At 34.5% G+C, this 18,738-nt stretch overlaps 3 protein-coding genes across 5 annotated transcripts; 2 read left to right on the top strand and 1 right to left on the bottom strand.

The window, feature by feature from the left end:
• Positions 1 to 254: 254 nt before the first annotated feature.
• Positions 255 to 5,772, top strand: LOC140968978 (zinc finger protein CONSTANS-LIKE 10-like). Of its 3 annotated transcripts, XR_012173856.1 has the most exons (6): positions 258 to 515; positions 1,482 to 2,180; positions 2,593 to 2,784; positions 3,493 to 3,755; positions 4,638 to 4,908; positions 5,463 to 5,772. XR_012173856.1 is itself a non-coding variant. In XM_073430190.1 (5 exons), the coding sequence occupies exons 2-5, from the start codon at positions 1,608 to 1,610 to the stop codon at positions 4,765 to 4,767; spliced, it is 1,158 nt and encodes a 385-aa protein (XP_073286291.1). In that variant the 5' UTR covers positions 258 to 515; positions 1,482 to 1,607; the 3' UTR covers positions 4,768 to 5,443. The 3 variants fall into 3 exon arrangements, 2 of the variants coding, with proteins under 2 accessions (XP_073286292.1, XP_073286291.1); XM_073430190.1 differs by lacking the exon at positions 5,463 to 5,772 and having other exon boundaries at positions 4,638 to 5,443; XM_073430191.1 differs by lacking the exons at positions 2,593 to 2,784; positions 5,463 to 5,772 and having other exon boundaries at positions 255 to 515; positions 4,638 to 5,443.
• A 766-nt stretch (positions 5,773 to 6,538) lies between these two features.
• Positions 6,539 to 8,167, bottom strand: LOC140968914 (uncharacterized). The gene has a single exon (XM_073430062.1). The coding sequence runs from the start codon at positions 8,165 to 8,167 to the stop codon at positions 6,539 to 6,541; it is 1,629 nt and encodes a 542-aa protein (XP_073286163.1).
• Positions 8,168 to 12,070: 3,903 nt separating this feature from the next.
• Positions 12,071 to 18,097, top strand: LOC140968945 (WD repeat-containing protein 26 homolog). Its single transcript, XM_073430125.1, has 5 exons — positions 12,071 to 12,293; positions 13,295 to 14,166; positions 15,023 to 15,124; positions 15,566 to 16,195; positions 17,760 to 18,097. The coding sequence occupies exons 2-5, from the start codon at positions 13,384 to 13,386 to the stop codon at positions 17,973 to 17,975; spliced, it is 1,731 nt and encodes a 576-aa protein (XP_073286226.1). The 5' UTR covers positions 12,071 to 12,293; positions 13,295 to 13,383; the 3' UTR covers positions 17,976 to 18,097.
• The last annotated feature ends 641 nt before the right edge of the window (positions 18,098 to 18,738 follow it).

The following is an 18,738-nucleotide window of genomic DNA, read 5'->3' as shown; positions in this document are numbered from 1 at the left end:
TAAGAGTTTTAGTGTAAATCACAACATGTCTATATAATTAATATTATCATAAAACAATTTTGTCACTTCATAAAATATTGTATCTTCCTCCACCACTGTTTTAGTTGTTTAATTAAATAAATTACTTTACAATATTCAATCATTTGATCCAAAGTAAATAGTTAAATAATTAAGTAATTCCAAATCAATTGGATATAGAAGTGAGGGCCTAACTCTTATTTATTTCCTCATGATGATGAAAAGGATCGGACAAGAACCACACATGCCCATCTCCCTACTCTCATTCCTCTCTCTCTCTTGCACTTTTTAGCACTTTTATGATATAATAAGAATTAGTTGTAAGGATTCAAACACAAACCCCAAAAAATAGGAAAAATCTACTAAAAAGTTCCGATCTTTTTCAGTTAGTTACTGTTCCGCGAGTGTGCACCTGATGGAAATCGTCCTCTACGTTTTTTCTTCTGTGTTATAATGATGATTCCTCTATGTATTGGCAGCGGCTGCTGCTAAATCGGGTAACATTATTTCTTTCTGGATAATGGGGCTAGCTTTATTCTTTCCGTTTTTAGATGTCTGGTTCTTTGTGGGATTTGTGTTGTGTTTTAAAATTTGCATTTATTTCGTGTGTTTCTGATATACGGGGAAATCTTGGCCAAATTCAGCTGATAACTACAGTTTAATGATTTCTGTGTTTTCTTGAATTGTTGGATTTTGTATTCTGTGTTTTCTTGAATTGTTGGATTTTGTATTCTCGGAGCTGTATATGCTTTGTGTGAATCTCGAGCTGAATACTCAAAGTCCCGTCTTGTGGTTATGTTCAATTTGCTCTTTTCATCCCCTTCTGTAAATCTTCCCCTTTAAGTTTAGACGATTTCTTTATTTTTTAAATCATGCACCAAAGACAAATCTGATGCTTGCTAGTAATCTAAGTCAGGTAATACTTACGTTTAGGTTTAAATTGCTTGAAAATTTTACTTTTTGGCTCCGTTTCTTCATCCCCAAAATATGATGAATTTTCTTGTTTCAAAGTATATGTATATATGGTGGATTTTGGAGTTGTGCCTTTTCCTTTTTTTTTTGTCCGAATGGATTACCTGTTGTTCTTTTGGCATCTCTAAAAAGTTTTTATATTGTTGGGCATAGCGGTACATGTTGACAAAGAACAGTTGAATAAGTGGGGTGAAATCCGTTATTAATTAATGTACAGTAATGAAAAATCACATATTCCTATAGAAAAAAAATTTAAAGTCAGGGGGCAACTACAGTCTCCTTATAGCCCCGTCCCTCTGACACTGTTAAAAAGTCTTGGGATTATGTCTGTCTTGTTCTTCCAGACTTTGAAAAAAATATTCTTCTCACTATTTGAATGATTGCACCATTGGTTTCAATGTAGTTTATTATAACGTAGACAATCTTTTTTCTCACAGATGTTGGAATCTGATATCTTGTAAATGTTATTTTCTTTGTGCCTGTTAATGCAGGTTCTTTTCCGAGAAAAGTACAGAAATTTATAATTTTTGGCTCGCTAAAAGATTGAGCTGCGAATTTAAGGAAGAGAGTTTATAATACTCTGAGACAGGCAAATAAATAGTTTGATTTATAAGACTATGGGTTATCTTTGTGATTTCTGTGGGGAGCAAAGATCGTTTGTATATTGTCGGTCTGATGCAGCTTGTTTATGTTTATCATGTGACCGAAATGTTCATTCTGCAAATGGTCTCTCAAGACGTCACTCAAGGACACTTGTGTGCGAAAGATGCAATTCTCAGCCTGCTTTTGTTAGATGTATTGAGGAAAATATCTCTCTTTGCCAAAATTGTGATTGGATGGAGCATGTTGGCTCCAGTACTACTCATGTGCATAAGAAACAAGAAGTGAATTGTTATTCTGGCTGCCCTTCAGCTACAGAACTTTCAGCAATATGGTGGTTTCTTTTAGATTCAAAAAATGAGAAGGGAAAGGTTTATATGAGCATTACTGATAACAAGCCAAAGGATTTCTTAGGTCCTCAGCAAAAGGACAATGTTCGAGATGCATCCCTTGAGGCAGAGGATAGTGATCTGCATACCGAGGATCTTGATAAATCAGTAATTCAAATGGATTCACTATCACCTTTACTTGACCCCAAGATACATAACATGGTTCAGGCACCTGGAGTTTCTCAGTCTACTATGCCAAAGGTAGCCATATTCTCAAAATAGTTTCTTATTTTTAACTGATGTTTTTCTGATCTGCTTTTGTGATCTTATGGATATGGTTCTTTATTCGCTAGTTTGAATCGAATTTTCGGGTTTTTGTCATCTCCATTAGTCTGCGAGTCTCGCAAATATCCATGGAAGATGAAAGATTTTAAGCTGCTAATATTACCGGCACAAAATCTAACTCCTTGTATTAGCATGGAGCTTGAGCACATGCCAATTTAGTGACTTAGTTGAGGGGGAACTGAAGAGTGGGGAAGTATTTGATGGTGAATAGCCACGATAAAATAAAAATTACCAGATGCTAAGTCATTATTATTAAGAAACAAATGGTGTCAAAGTATTGTTTTATACATATAAAATACTGAAAAAAAACTTCTCCTTTCGCCCGCAGGTTTTCTTACCTGAAACAAAGGGACCTGATGTATTTCAGGACGGTAGTTTCTACGATGATTTTAATGTGGATGAGGTTGACAAAGATATTGAGGACTACGAAGAACTTTTTGGTGTAGCTCTTAATCATTCTGAACAGCTTTTTTATGACGAGGGACTTTTTGGGACGAAGGCCATGTCTTACACTGCTGGGGTAATCCCACAAATCAGAATAATGTTATATCATCTTTTTGTTTTTGTATGGCCTAAATACCTGTGATTTTTTAAAGACAAACTTTTTGTTAAAGCAATACCCAAAAAATTCGATGAATCAAACAAATTATCACCCTGCAAAATCAGGAGCAGGATACATCAAATATAATCAATGATATGCACGGGTTTTGATTTTATGAACTTAGTGGACCATCAGAGGTTCTTCATTTTCAAATATATTCCTGTTCCAAGCTGTCCAAATGCAACAGACCAAGCTTAACAGTGCCAAGATTCTTTTTTGATGATATGAAAAGACCGTGAAAGCTCGTTCTTGTACCACTTAAATGCACTCCTTGGATTAGTTTTTGGTCTACGAATAGCCAGCCAACACCGCATGTACTGCCTAATCTTAGCTCTAAATCCACAGTCAAAGAACCGATGTCCAATAGTTTCATCAGCTAAGTCATAGAAAATAATGGTTATTCTTGTCCGCAGAGGATTAAACTTCTAATGGTTATTCTTGTCTGCAGAGGATTAAACTTTTAATGCTTGTTCTTTTATCTTGATGTGGTGGCTGGTAACTGATTTTCTGACGATCTTTTCCCCTTAAATTATTGTTCTATGATTCTTGAAGAGCTTCCCTTCCGTTATTAACATTTTGGTATCATATCATTGGCTAATAAAAATAATATTTCTTGATACATAATAGGAATCATCTGTTGGAGGGGTAAATGTTACACTACCAGCGTGTAGCAATGCAGCATCTGTAGATTCAGTGATAAGCTGTATGACTGAACCCAATAAATGTTTTGCCGGAGAGATCAGTGCTGCGGGTTATCAAGATTGTGGAGTTTCCTCATCACTAATCATGGGAGAACCACCATGGTGCCCTCTGGTTCCAGAAAATTCATTGCCTTCTTCAAGCAGGACTGATGCTGTCATGCGTTACAAGGAGAAGAAAAAGACGCGAAAGTAAGAATTCATTTTTATTACCTCCAAATTGTTGTGTATTGGGATACTTCTACCACACAGAGTGTTGTAGGAAGGGTTTGTTATGGTTTATAAGGCTGTATAAGGAATTTCTCTGGTAATTTGGTTGGAAAATTTTTGTCAAATGAGGGTCGATATAAAATCTTCGCCAGTGACACCTATTATATAGAGTCTCTTTTGCAGGAATCTGTGTCGGGAATGACATAATGGTGTCAAAGTTGAGTGTTATACAGAAACTTCAGGAACTAATTGTTATGACAGAGAAAAAGTGATGTGCATGTGAACCACCTGTTAAACTGTAGTAGCCACCTCTTAAATTTCAGTCTGTGACCAGTGGAGCTCATCTCTTCTTTTTTGTAATTATAATATTTGCTTCCTTATCAGTGTGTGACAAGGTTTATAATGTGATACAAAAAAATTTTCTAGGAACTTGGATTTATAATTTTCATAGAAAGAAGATGTATATGGATGGAATAGTTGTCCGTAATGTTCGTCATGAAGAGTCTCAGTTGCATGAGTTTGTGGGCATGGGGCATAAATGAGCAAAGGTGAACTTGTAGCACATCTATTTTTTTTAAACGATGAAATAATGAGTTCAAATTGTTTTCTTAATTTTCACCTATTAATTTCATTAGTCGTATCTTGTTCTTTCTTTAAATAATCAATCAGAATAATTTCCAAGGATCTCTATTCCTTGCACAATGTGGATGAAGTTATGCTTTTGGTCCCTTGCGACTCTGTGTTCTCCTTTTTAGCAATGAATTTTGGCTTTTAGTACCTTGTGACTCCTTTCTTCCCATCTCTAAGAATGAAGTTTTTATCAACTTTCTCATGTATTAATGTGTCATTTGGATGGCATAGCAGATTTGAGAAGAAAGTAAGATATGAATCTCGCAAGGCAAGAGCTGATGTAAGAAGAAGAGAAAAGGGACGTTTCATCAAGGCTGGTGATGCTTATGATTATGATCCATTGATAACAAGCCGAGGCCACTGATTTTAACTTGTCAAAGAAGAAGACGAGCAAACACAGAAGGAAGATTTTCGTACATAGGATGAAGTGCACTAATATCCCCTTTCAATAACAAATTTTCTGTCAGAGGCTGATTTGTTATAATCATATGAAGCCGTAGGAAAGGTACTAACTTTTCTCTGTCTACCACAAAATTGTGCACACATTACCTGTGGGAAGACGCGGAAATGGATTTCTTACCAGCTAGTCTAGATTATTATTGTCTGACGAAATCTATTTATATACAAATGTGCCATATATCACAAACTTTCAAGTGTGCCTTATGGGAATCATATTTCATGTTGGCGTCCTTTTCTAGATGCATAATGTTTTCGCCGTCTCCAGTTTAACCATTACTAGTTTTCTCGGATCCAATATATTATTCAAGTTTCTTCTTGATTACCATGGCATCTCTATAAAGATCTGATATCGGTTTGATCATCACTAGTTGAAGCCTGTTCATGATACCATCTAAAAGATGAGAACCCATGTCAAAAAACAGAAGTTTTACTATTATGTATATTTTTCTGCTTGAGTACAGTTTTGAATCTTCTTAATCTCAGAAAACGAAATTGTTTCGTTTCAATTCTTTTTGTGCAAATGTAAGTATCCATTCACATTGAGATTGTTTAAATAATTTGTATCATTCACATTTTCTTGACTCTGTACTCTTTATGCAGATGGCTCTGCGTAGGTTGCCTTTGTCCAAGTACAGATTGGTCATTTGGTTTCTTGTGCGTCTCATTTGTGTTAAATTCTTCCATACTTAAGTTTCTGGATATCACAAAGGGTTGAAAAATAACAATCAAGCATCAATATCAGTACCTCAGAAAATGTAATGAACCAGATTCGAAAATTTAGATAGAGGGAAAGCTACTAAATTGATGTTGAGTGACTAAAGAAATTGTACTTGTAGAAAAATTATGGATATAGTTGGATTGCTTTCCAGAAGGTTATTTTCTTCTCTAGGTAGAAAACATGTTTGGTTTCATTTTCCAATACTTCTTTCCCAAAATGTTTTTTTATGACCTTATATAATGTATAAAGGCATATTTAAGTCGACATCACTAAGGTAAAAGTAATCGTGAATCATTCATCCAATATATTACATTCACCGAGTTCGTCAGATAGATTTTAATTTACTTGATTTTGACATCACCAAATCAGAAATTTATGTTACCACGTGACTTCTAAAGCAAAAACAACCCCTCTAATAAATTAAAAATTAAACCAATATCGTATTCTTCCACACATTTCTTAAAACAAATGTTTTGAAAAAAATAAATGGAACCGGAACGGAACATGTCTTACAGATAGTTTTGCGTAAATAAAACAATGTTGTCCTGTTCTAATCCTCCAAAGTCCCACTGGATTTACATAGCAGCTCAAAGGTGTTATACAGTGCATATCAGTGTGTGTAAGCTACTATTTTTTCTCATACTCATATAAACTTGTGTCTGAGCTGTAAAAATCATTCTCCCGAGATAGATACAGCAGACAAAGTGTTCTTCACCTTAAAATCAAAGAAGTAAATTTGACAGCAATATTCAATGTGCGGTAAAACAATACATGATGGAACAAATCTCTGGGCTTGCTTCGAATACAGAGATTCGGAGGAACTTCTCAAGAGTCTATCGTAAACAAAAAAAGTATAGTAGCAAAAAGTAACACTTGATGTGATGTGAGTACATATGAATAAATACCAAGTATTTCCAAAACAAATATCGAACAAGTTCTAAACTTTCATGCGTGTGGATTAGCACGTATTGATACCATTCTTGCAGTCTTTGGTAAGATCATTGAAAGTCTCAATATGCCTTTTTCCCCTTGAAAGTACCTCAGAATCAACAGAAACCTTCATGAAACCATCAAATTCAACAGGTTTTCCATTGTTGAGCTTCAACATCTCGGCATACCAGTCGCTATTTACATCCCAGAGATCTCTAAGTTCATCAAGAAAATGTGTAGAATATTTACTCTTCAAAGGATCAAAGAATGACTTGTTCCGTTCATCTGTTGAAATGTAAAGTTCTCTTCCATCTTCAATCTTGTTTTTCAAAGTTGCAAGAAGAGATTCTGGCGACGTATCTTTATCAAGATTCGGCCATGACCCCTTGTTTTTTGCTTTCTCCCCTCTCTCGACATGAACAGCATCATAATCCCATTTCATTCTTGCTCCAATAGCCGAAGCCACATCCAACAAGGGTCTTGACTTCCAAATGAAATGCCATGGCCGTTCAATGACAGAAGAGGCCTCACCTTCACAAACTTGGAACCAATTATTACTCGATTTTTCGTTTCCAAACTTTCTCATTATTAAAGTATCCTTCACTCGAGCTAGCTTCATAGGTTTAACCTTGGAATGATTCTCCACAAAATGAAGAGTCAATCCATCTTTTTGTTGCAACGTGTTCCAGTCTGACCAGAACTCAGCCTGGTCGACCACAGATGCCGAATCCAACAAGTGCTCAAAATCAAAGTAAAATCTGAAATCTTTGCCTTCCTCATCTTGACCGGACGACGTATACATGTTAGACAAACATATACTAAGGTCCATAACTAAGGTTCGATTCAAATATTGTGCCTCCCCTAGCATACACAAGAAACTCCATAAATACTGATCCATGCTCTTGCACCTATCCTTGCCACCTGAATAAACCAAATACTTGCCACTGCTAAATGAATCGTTTGATCCCGTCTCTGAAAAAATATCATTCACAATTTCACCAGCCTCCGGCAGCACAATAGGATTAGCCTCCATCTGTTCATTCTTCTTCTTTCTAGCATTCTCACCCGAACGATAACCCCCAATGCCCACCAAGCTAAACGTGCAATTCTTTAATCTTATAAGCTCAAAACTCCGATAATCCTTGTAAAATGCGGTGGCATTTGCTTCCTTAGGCTTATAAATCCACGGCATATGGCAAGAACTATCATTATTCCCTTTCACTGGCTTTCCAAACCGGTAGAATTGAATGTCTTTAAAATTCTCCATTGCAGACCTCATTAATAAGAGAAACACATCGGCATCGCCACAATCAATGGGCTCTTTGACTTTTCCCCCACAACCATGAACCACAGAATCAATTTCACCCCCAGAACCTGACCCATCGGTGGTCAAGAAACCCACACCATTCCTCGCAACAGTATCGTCTGAGTTAAAAGTGGCATTCAAAGTGGGTGTGAAGAAATTTGTGATCTTTGAAAAAGGGTTGAACAACTGGTTGTTGGGCTTGTAAGATACAGCAACTACAGTGAAAACCAAAACCCCAACGGCAAATAAAGTGAAACAGAGATTCCTTGTCAAAGCTAATGCGTTTTGTCCAACATACTCTAGCCTGAAACTTCTATACCTAGATAGATTTACTGAAGACTGACCCAACATTTTCACAAACCCCTTAAGCTTCAGATCACAAAAAAAAGATGAGGAAAACTAAAACCACAGATTTAAAACGTGCATTATCTGCAAAACCGGTATGAAATTTGGCCAAAATATTTCCCTAAAATGGAGAAAGAATCGAGATAAACCTGAGGTTTGACCGATCTGCAGAAGCTGAAGCTGAGCTATAAACACATATATTCTCTCTCTTACCTCATGCGCTGCGAAGACTAGGTAGAAAAATACAACGTAGTGAGCTGGGGTGATTGTTTAACGACCACCTTTTTGTGCCTTGTTTGGTTATTCATTAAATAATCGTTTTGGCCAATTTTTTTCTCCTCTACCACTCTTTATAATGCATACTGTTCAAATGTCATAAAATAGAAATATTGGCGTGATTACTAAATTTATATAATCTAAAATGAACAAAATCTAAAGAGTTGAGAGTATCATACAACTAGCACGTATCTCGTTATAGCAAATATCATTAGGTGCGAACAAGCGTAGATCTTGGAAATTGATTGAATGTGATAAATGACACTTCGATTATATTTTAGATGATAATATACTTTTAACAATTTATTATAAAATTCTTTTATTGAATAGATATGATCCATTTCATCTTTCTATGTCAAATATTACATGTAAGCACATGAATTGAATTTTGTATTCAGGTGACAAAGTGAATAAAAGTGAAAAAATCGAATATAAATTATTTATCGACCAAAGACTGAGCTTTTTAATTCATTTCAAAACTCCATTAATAGAGTTGAAATTATAAATTTTCCAAAAAATATCAGTTTATTGGTGTCAAAATTAGCTTTTGACATGTTTTACATTCTTTTCAACTATTTTAGAACAACCAACAAAATAAATTGGAGAAAAAGAACATGAATAGTGAAGTTTGGCAATAACGTGATGCCAAACGGGGCCTTAATTTAAAACAGAATGCTTGATGTGACCTCCGTTCAATGGAAACTTTCTCTCTGCCATCGAAATAGTTTTTAATTTGTCCACCGACAAGTTGGTAGTAGGGGTAGAAGCGTCATTCACTGCTGTGAAACTTTTACATTAAATAATTATTAAAATATAATTAATACATCAAATACACTGTACAATATATATTTATAATAACGGATATTCGTTTTAATCAACAAATCTCAAGTTAAATCATATGCTAATTATAAATATTATATTATTTTGAAAAACTATCACTGTAACTCTAATAAATCATCATTTTATTTTGGAATTTCTACTCTGTCAATTATTCCAAACACGAAATTGGGAACCATGACATTTTCGCAGAAAAAAATACAGTTGCGATATTTTAAATAATAATATATTGTTTATAAATCTTATATATTTTGCAAACAGATCGCGGTAACTCTAAAATATCATCCTTTTTTTGCATTTACTCGATTTTAATAATTCTGAATTAAGACAAATTTTGAAATCAAAATGAGATTTTCTTACAAAAATACAATTACAATGACAAAATATTACATAAGACGGTGAAAATCATGTAGTTGTCCATAACTTGTAGTTCATATAACATCAAAATTTTAGTTTGAGACGATATTTTATGTTTGAAATTCAATATGACAATCTCCTCTCCTAAACTTAAAATATAATGAAAAATAAAAAAAAATTAACATAGTTAGGTCTCCTAAACTTAAAATATAATGAAAAATAAAAAAAATAACATAGTTATGTCTAAATTAATAGGACTGCGCTAGTTGATTTCAGATACTTGGTTGCAGCGAAAGGCTTGTGTTTCCACATTTGACCTCAGAAATTCGCGACTATCCCACGCGCTGCTTGGAGTCTCCTGCACTCACAGTTCTATTTTGCCTTTGTTATAGGTTTGGTTTTACCAAGAAAAATGTTTAATTTATCCTCCAAAAGTTTATTTAAAAAATTATTATTATAATTTTTTCTCAAAATATGCTTCTTCTTTCTTTCTTTCTTTCTTTCTTTTTGGCTTTCTGCATCAATATAATCATCTCTTTTAACTAAAATTTTCACCAAATTCTGAAAATATTTTATTATTATACTATTTTATAACCCAAACTAAAATACTGTTTTTAGCTTTGATCCTTGGCTCGCTGCTCTGCAATACTCCTTTCAGCTTTGATCAACCACTTTGTTCTCAAAGATTCTTCTTTCTAAAGTAAGCTAATCCAATTGTCACTATGAGTCCCATTGCATTTGCACTGATTTCATAGAACCAAATGTTTATGTTGCTGTAAAATTCACATGGTACGTACCGATGAAGTTTCTTTTGAGATTCTCTCTTCGTCTATTTTAGCTTTTGCTTGATGTGTTTCTCTCTCTCTGAAAAAAATTCAACAGATATGTCGCAGATAGTTTAACTCGATAAAAAAGATTTTTTTTCCCATTTATGGATTTTTGTGTGGGAATGGGAAGCAAAACGCTAGTTCATACTTTGAAGATTGTGTGTAAAAACTTGTCCAACTTTATATTCATAACACAGGCCAACAATCTTTATAGAGATAATTCAAAGTATCGGGTGCATGCTCAAAGACAACGGAGGAAGAGTATATCAGAAGGGTTCGGGAAGGGGAACTTCTCCGAACATGTCACCAAAGCAGCCACCGCTTGAATATGCGACCATGTTTTCCAAGTTTAGAAAACTCTATGCATATATATTAACCAATAAGTTTTAAAATGAACGTTTAGGTAGACGTAGTGATGTGATAGTCATGCTTTGGTCTTCTCTTGCTCGTGGGACAAGCGTTTCCGGGCATCACTGCACCTGCACGGGACATTAATTTTATAGTTCATTTACCACCATACGAATTGTATTATGTTTTCCCAAATAATTCACTAACCAGCCTAACAAACATCGGTTTTTTAGATACTTAAAAATTAAATTAAATAACGATTACACAAAAACTTTTGTGAGACAGATATCTTATTTGAGTCAATAAGCAAATATTACATTGTCATTGATGATGATGAAAAAAATTAAAAAGTGAGCCAAAGTAATGACTTTCTAATTAAATTTGTGTTGTTCTTAATTGGATTGAAGCTTGCGATGATGTATTTTAAATTTTTTTATTTCCTTGAATGAACAAAATTCGAGTGAATTTTTTATCACATAATTTCTAATAATAAATGCTAATTAGGTCAGATTTCTTGTAAATCTATAACGACGGTCATTTGAAAAAAATTCCTCACATACTTTCTTAAATTAAATCTATATATCCAACCACAACCTTAGTGCATTGGATTGAAAAACTCCATATTGTAATGTAAAAACTCATCACAATTACTTATAACTAATTGGCTATTTGCAATTCATTTGTCAATTGAATTTAATCAAAGAAACCAATGAATTTGTTATTATGAATTTGATTCATCGATCTAATGTACATAGCTATGAATCTATTGGTTTGTTTAGACATATTTATTTCAAATAGTTATTTTGGCAAAAACTTGTGTGAGACGGTCTCACATGAGACCCACTCAGTTATTTTTTAGTTGGATTTTAAATACATCTTGAAAATAAAAGTAATTTAAAATCCACTCAAACACTTCATCAGATCAAAATTCGTATCCTATTGTCCAAATCCAAATTTTTTTTTCCTTACATCTCTCAATCACAACTCAATCTTATGTGATCCGAACACAACCTTACGGTTTCATTCACACACTCAAAATTTCCAATGTGTGTTTCTCAACTCCAAAAAACCCAAACAAAAATTTGAAATCGCAACCAAAATCAAAATCAAAATCAAAATCATATGAGATTGATATTATTATTATTATTATTATTATTATTAATTACTGAAATCAATGAAAAAAATAAAAAGAGAAAAAAAATATGAAATGGTAATCAAACCGTGGTGAGCGTCGAAGCATATTTCGACAGATGCGGGATACGATATATATATATATTTGCCACGATCATCACAGAGGATAATACTCCAAAACAACTATATCAGAAACCACCCACAATCTACTCACCAATCTATAACCCTTTCTCGCCGCCGCCCTCTGTGACCTCCTCCCCACGCCATTAAAGTTCCGGCGCACCCATCGATTCCTTGCGTGACTTCTCGGCTTTCAATTGTTAAACATATCATACGGCGTTTTTATTTGATATTACGTGAGTTAGATTTTGATTCTAATTTGTTAGATTTAATTTACTGATTCCGAAAGATCTTTGTCCTTGTTAGGAATCAAGCGTTTATTAGGCGAGATTTGAGGCTCGATGGTTGATTTTCCCCAAGTTGGTTAAACCCTAGTGGTTTCGATTTGCTTTCACTTTGTTTTGATTGGGTTCATGCGGTTTTCTAGCGTCTGAATGCTCCTGGGATCGGTCTATGACTTCGCTTTGTTTATACATTCGGTAGACGTGATTAGATCCATGGGTTAATGAATTGCTTTAATAATTTTTTGTTGGCTTTTGTTACATGTGGCCGGTTGATCACTTGGTTTTTGGAAAAGCAGCTCGACTTTTAGCATTTTTTTTTGTCTTTTCCAAATGTTGCTTTACCTGATAAAAAAATTGTCCCCCCCACACCCGATTGTTTAAAAACTTTGGGAGTTTGTCTTGTTTAATAACTACGAATATGATGTTACTCCGTTAAAAGTTTCATTCAAAGTGATTGCTTGGATGCTAACAATATAAAAGTCTATCTCGATTCTCTCTTTTTTTGTGTGTACACCTGTATCAGCAATGTGATAATAGTTTGCTTGTTCTAATGGTTGGCCATTTATCATTAAAGTTAAAAGATTGAGAAAAACCCTTCTTGATGAAGATGACTTTACCCTTGTTGCTTTGATACCTATCATTAACATTGAATGCTGAAACATTGCTTGCTTGACTGGATTCACCATGGGGGAGAACTATGGGTTTCTTAAATTTCATCTAATGCATGTCATTCTTCTTGTGTATTTCTTGTCATTGACGTTGAACTCTGCTTACTAATCTAGAATGGCTCCGAGCTTTACAATCATTTACACGAATTAATCCTAATTATCTGGTTTTGTGTGCAAGAAAGGGGATGCGTTTTTTTATGTTTTCACCCTTAGTCTTGCAGTTGCTGGAGATAATTTTTTATTCACAAATCAATTTATATCCTATTTGTTCATTGTGATTTGCAGAACTTTGTCTTCATTTATCGATACTGGAAAGAGTTAAACTCTTTCCTGCTGTTTCGTGGTATACATATATGGCCTGAAATGTGCTTTTCATGGGAGGTGTAGAGGATGACGAACCACCATCAAAACGTGTGAAAACATCCTATGAAAAATTAAGAGGTCTTTCAAACGGTGTATCTGTTAGAGATCAAGCTAGTTGCTCAATGGCTCGCCCTATAGAATCTGAAGGGGATGATGAAGTTATTGGTTCAAAAGGTATTGTCAAGAAAGTTGAACTAGTTCGAATCATAGCTGAGGCATTATATTCTCTTGGTTACACAAAGACAGGGGCTCATCTGGAGGAAGAGTCGGGAATACCATTGCACTCCACTGTAGTAGATTTATTTATGCAGCAAATTCTTGATGGTAAATGGGACGAAAGTGTAGCAACATTACATGAAATTGGCCTAGCAGATGAAACTATAATTAAGCTGGCATCTTTTGTAATAATGGAGCAAAAATTTTTTGAACTTTTGAATGGAGATAAACTCATGGATGCTTTGAAAACTCTGAGGATTGAGATTGCACCTCTTTGTGTAAATGGTGACAGAGTTCGTGAGCTGTCTTCCTCTATTTTGTCTCCCTCCCTGAATTTGTTAGATGGAACTTCTGGTCAGGAGTCTAGGCTAAAGTCTCGTAAAAAGTTACTGGAGAAATTGCAAAAATTGCTTCCCCCAACTGTCATGATTCCAGAAAAGAGATTGGTGCATCTTGTTGAACAAGCTCTGGATTTGCAAAGAGATGCTTGTAGGTATCACAACTCATCAGTCGGAGAAATGTCCTTATTCACTGATCATCAGTGTGGAAGAAACCAGATTCCTTCTCAAACCTTGCAGGTAATGGTACTTTCAATTTTGAGTAGTTGAGTCGAGAATTATATGAAGCAGCTTACTGGTAACAACAGCATGATGCAGTTATAGCGATGAATGTGTGAATTCCAATTTAAACTTCTTTCTTTCATTTGTTATTCAAACTAGTCTATATTTCTTCTTATATGAAAATAAAAAAAGATGTTTTAAATGAGTAAACAGTACTCAGATTTGTCCGCATAATCGGTATCTGTTAACATCGCCATTTATTCTGTTTTATTTGAAACTTCTAGTAAATGAACTGAGCGATTGTGTTTTCGTGACTACGTTTTCTTATTGTGTAGATTGAGTCTCTTCAAAGAGATAATGCTAACACACTCTTTCCATACTGTCTCTTAAACTTCATAATAAGTAAATCATGTACTTCTTCGAATCCCCTTCGTTTTTCCCTACTCTAAAGCAAGAGAAGAGAAAAGGAAAAACTGCATTATTAGGAGTTTGTTCGTAAATGGAAGGAGAAGTTTAAATGTTCAAAGCGAGTAGTGTCTGTCATGGCAGTCACTGAGTTGTAATTATTTTTGTGTTATTGCATTGAAAGTTACTCAGTTTGATAGGAGGTTTTATTGCCTAGCTAAGTTGGTGGATTTAGCCAGTCTGATCTAATAGTAAAAACATTCTTATTTTTCATTGAACGTATTTGACCAACACTGAAAGTTTACACGTGGTTGTGCAATTATAATGACATATCCTGATATTATAGGTGGTTTCTCTAAATATCTGTTTACTCAAAATATCATTGGAATGCTATGTAGTTTGTATTTTCCATAACTACTGCTGTGTTCCGGTGACTACTGATATCTTGCATTGCTTGTTAACCCTCCAGATATTGCATGAACACAGTGACGAAGTTTGGTTCTTGCAATTTTCTCACAATGGAAAATATTTGGTTTCTTCTTCCAGTGATGCTGTTGTAATTGTATGGGAGGTAATTCTGATGACTTTAATTTTATTTATGGAAGAATTGGTTAATTTAGATCTTGTTTCTCTAAACCCTTCAGTCTCCTTTGGCTTTGTACACTAGTTTTCCATGTCATTATTTACAGTTATCGAACTCAAAATAACAATGAATCTTTAATATAATTTTTGATGAAATCTTTAACACAATTTTGAGTTCCATTTGTCTTATATATTTGCAAACTACACTTATGAACTGTTTATACAAAATATTTTTCGAGGAATCTGGAAAAGGGTTGCTCTTTGGATGATAAGTAGATATCCACCTCATCCAATGAGTGTTTAGCACTATTGTGTTATCCTTTTAGTTTTACCTCGTGATTATATGTTTTGGATACAGTTGTGTTCATTTGCACTTACATGTGATTGGATAGATAGATAGACAAATCTATATTTTTGTTGCTCATTTTAGGTCGCAGTTGACGGCCGGGTTATCCTAAAACATAGATTATCTGGTCACGAGAAACCTGTTTCCTATATGTCATGGAGCCCAGATGATCGTCAACTTCTTACCTGTGGATCAGAGGAGTCTGTTAGACGATGGGATATTGCCTCTGGTGAATGTGTGCATGTATATGAGAAAAGTGGTCTTGGCTTGATCTCTTGTGGATGGGCTCCGGATGGGAAGAGTGTATTTTCTGGTGTTACTGATAAAAGCATCAGCATGTGGGATCTGGAAGGAAAAGAGGTAGAGTGTTGGAAAGGGCAGAGAACTATTAGGACTTCTGACTTGGGGATCACTACTGATAGAAAAGAGCTGATATCTGTTTGTAAGGAAACTACGATACTATTATGTGGATGGGAATCAAAGTTGGATAAATTTATTGAGGAAGATCAGACAATAATTTCTTTTTCTCTATCTGAAGACAGCAAGTTTCTGCTGGTTAGCCTTGTGAATCAAGAACTTCATCTTTGGAATATAGACGGTCGTGCCAAGCTGGTAGCAAAATACAAAGGCCATAAGCGTTCACGCTTTGTTGTGAGGGCTTGTTTCGGCGGACTAGAACAAGCTTTCATTGCCAGTGGAAGCGAGGACTCACAGGTAATATTTCTATTCTCTTTTTTATCATGACATTGTATTTTATATTCCAAGCGATTCTTGTTTAACTGTTTTATTTTGCTTCTATTTTATCTAAATTTCTAGTCCTGTTAAAAAAGAATACTCAGTTGCGCATCTCTGTGGACATCGTAATGCAAATTGAGAGAGATTTGGTTTCTTTGAAAAAAATCTAACTAGTCATTAGTTGGTTTTGTTAAACTTTGAGTTATTCATATGAGATACAAAACTAGTCATTTTGGGATGCCTGTAAACATTACTTATGTCTTCCCTTTGTTACAATTAAGTATCCATATTCCTTTTTTATGGAACTTCTAAAATTGATTTTAATTTGTGAAACTGGGAAGTCTTCAACTTACCTGTACTTGGATCAACTGGAAGATTTTGTCTCCAAATTTGAGTCACGTTGGGCCTGTACATGTGGAAAAAGAAGTAATGATGTGTGCTTAGAGGTGGCAAAATTTACCCAAACCCTTGAACTGCCCGCAAATTTGGTAAATGCTTCTACGAAATGGTTGTTAATTGGAATCTCATAGGTACATGTGACGTGTCATTCAAGTTTTGTAACAAAATGTAGCGGTGCTTAGCATAATTTCAATTCTCCATCTCCATTCCTTCCACAGCCTCATATGATATCCCCGAGTCACAGCCAGCCCAGGAATCATCAAACCTATTCCATTAGCGCATTCTGCTAGTCTATGGACTGTTTTTTCAGGGCTAAAAGTTGCTATAGCACGGTCGCTATTTCCTTGTAATATTGTGTTATCAAACTTCGAGAATAAGAAACTTTCATGTTATAAACCTTTTTTATGGTGTATATTGACAAGCCTGGAAATTTGTGTGCGAATATGCCGAAATGCTTATTTTTTGCTTAAGAACATAAATATTAAACTTCTCTATCCCCCAAAATGTGGCTCAGAAGTGATCCGACTTCCAAATGCATGATTAGATTAGATGCTCTTATGCATCCCATAATTATATATATGCAGATCTTACTTGGTTTTATGTAAACTTAATATGGACAAGGTGGCAGGGTTACTGGTTTACTTTGCTCAAGAATTAAAATTGGTTCAAGAAGCACCAAGGGTGTATTTAATGGGAGGATTTCAAATCAAATTATTTCAAATCCATCCCAATTGTTCGTGCATTCTTGAATCCATGGATTGAAGTCCATCTGTTTTCACATTTAACTTGTTTATCAACTAATTTAATGGATATCAGATTCCTATAAAATGGAATCATTTGAAATCTTTTTCCAAGGCAAATCTTTCGATTATGAATTCTTTTGTGTTTAATATTCTTTTGTGCTGAATAACCCCATTTATTAACTATGAAGTAATCAGATTGTAGATGTTCCCTACCTTCCACCTTAAGTGAATATGATCTAGAAAAGTTTGGGAATTTTCATGGGTTGAATTTCAACCTCGATCCTCTTCTGACGATTATGAATTCTTTTGTGTTTTAATTGGAACAAAAAACATGCTCTTTTTTCTAAAAAATTCCCGTCTCACGGAAGAGAATTGCTGATACCTCGATCCCGTGTGTGTAGATTTATATATGGCACAGATCTTCCGGAGAGCTGATATTAACATTGGCTGGACATGCGGGAGCTGTCAACTGTGTGAGCTGGAATCCCACCAATCCCCATATGCTTGCTTCTGCCAGCGACGATGGAACTATACGCATATGGGGCTTACATCAGGTAAACATGAATTACAATGGAAATCATAGTAATGGTGTCCACCATTGCAATGGAGTAACATGAAAAACACCATTCCTTCAAACATTGTATTCCTTTGTCATTGCTTTTATGTAAATTTTTTTTTTTTACTTTAAATGTCAAGCTAATGGTTTACTGAATTTAACGTGTATTTGCACACTTCTTATTCTTGATTCATCATATTTTCGAGTAAGTAATATCCCTTGAGTCTCTGAAATTTTCAGTAGTTGACCTCCGAATAAATACCTCATGCACTAATGAGTTATAAAATTTGAACTTAAAAATTTTTCATCCAGACCATACCAAACTGAAATTCTGTTTATTAATATTTTATGGTTTGATTTGGTTTTAAATTTTGAAGGAAAGAAGGGTCTAAATCTACCGAGTGGAAAAAAAATCTCTCTGATATTGGATTTTATAGAGGAGGAGTAAGCAAGTTGGGAGAACATTTAGAAGGTATTAATTGTGTCATCTGAAGAATTTGTGGAGCTATCTCAGATTTAAAAAAAAAAGAATCATGGAGTTCAATCCTAAATTTTATGAGGCTTGAAAAAATAGCATTTACAGTACGAGGATTGAAACATTTAAAATTGAGTAAACAAAAAATCAGCATCCAAAATGAGAGAACGTTTATTAAAATTAATTCGTTATATTTAGTAGAAATTAATATTTTATTGGTGCGTGATGTGAAATGCGCATAATATTAAATTCACGATGATATTTTTTAAAAAAATTAAAAAACATAATATTATATAAAAATTTTATGTTTAATTAATATGACTAAGAGACGAGAATTAAATATATAAAA

The sequence above is a fragment of the Primulina huaijiensis genome, unplaced genomic scaffold, assembly GCF_012295235.1.
Source record: "Primulina huaijiensis isolate GDHJ02 unplaced genomic scaffold, ASM1229523v2 scaffold38877, whole genome shotgun sequence".
NCBI classification, from domain to species: domain Eukaryota; kingdom Viridiplantae; phylum Streptophyta; class Magnoliopsida; order Lamiales; family Gesneriaceae; genus Primulina; species Primulina huaijiensis.
The sequence above is the reverse complement of the archived record's forward strand: the minus strand, read 5'-3'. Positions and strand labels throughout refer to the sequence as shown.

Coding starts and splice junctions, on each gene's coding strand:
- LOC140968978 (XM_073430190.1), top strand. CDS start 1,608: ATGGGTTATCTTTGTGATTTCTGTGGGGAGCAAAGATCGTTTGTATAT. Junction 2,785..3,492: donor CCATGTCTTACACTGCTGGG/GTAATCCCACAA, acceptor GATACATAATAG/GAATCATCTGTTGGAGGGGT. Junction 3,756..4,637: donor GAGAAGAAAAAGACGCGAAA/GTAAGAATTCAT, acceptor ATGGCATAGCAG/ATTTGAGAAGAAAGTAAGAT.
- LOC140968914 (XM_073430062.1), bottom strand. CDS start 8,167: ATGTTGGGTCAGTCTTCAGTAAATCTATCTAGGTATAGAAGTTTCAGG.
- LOC140968945 (XM_073430125.1), top strand. CDS start 13,384: ATGGGAGGTGTAGAGGATGACGAACCACCATCAAAACGTGTGAAAACA. Junction 14,167..15,022: donor TTCCTTCTCAAACCTTGCAG/GTAATGGTACTT, acceptor TTAACCCTCCAG/ATATTGCATGAACACAGTGA. Junction 15,125..15,565: donor CTGTTGTAATTGTATGGGAG/GTAATTCTGATG, acceptor TGCTCATTTTAG/GTCGCAGTTGACGGCCGGGT.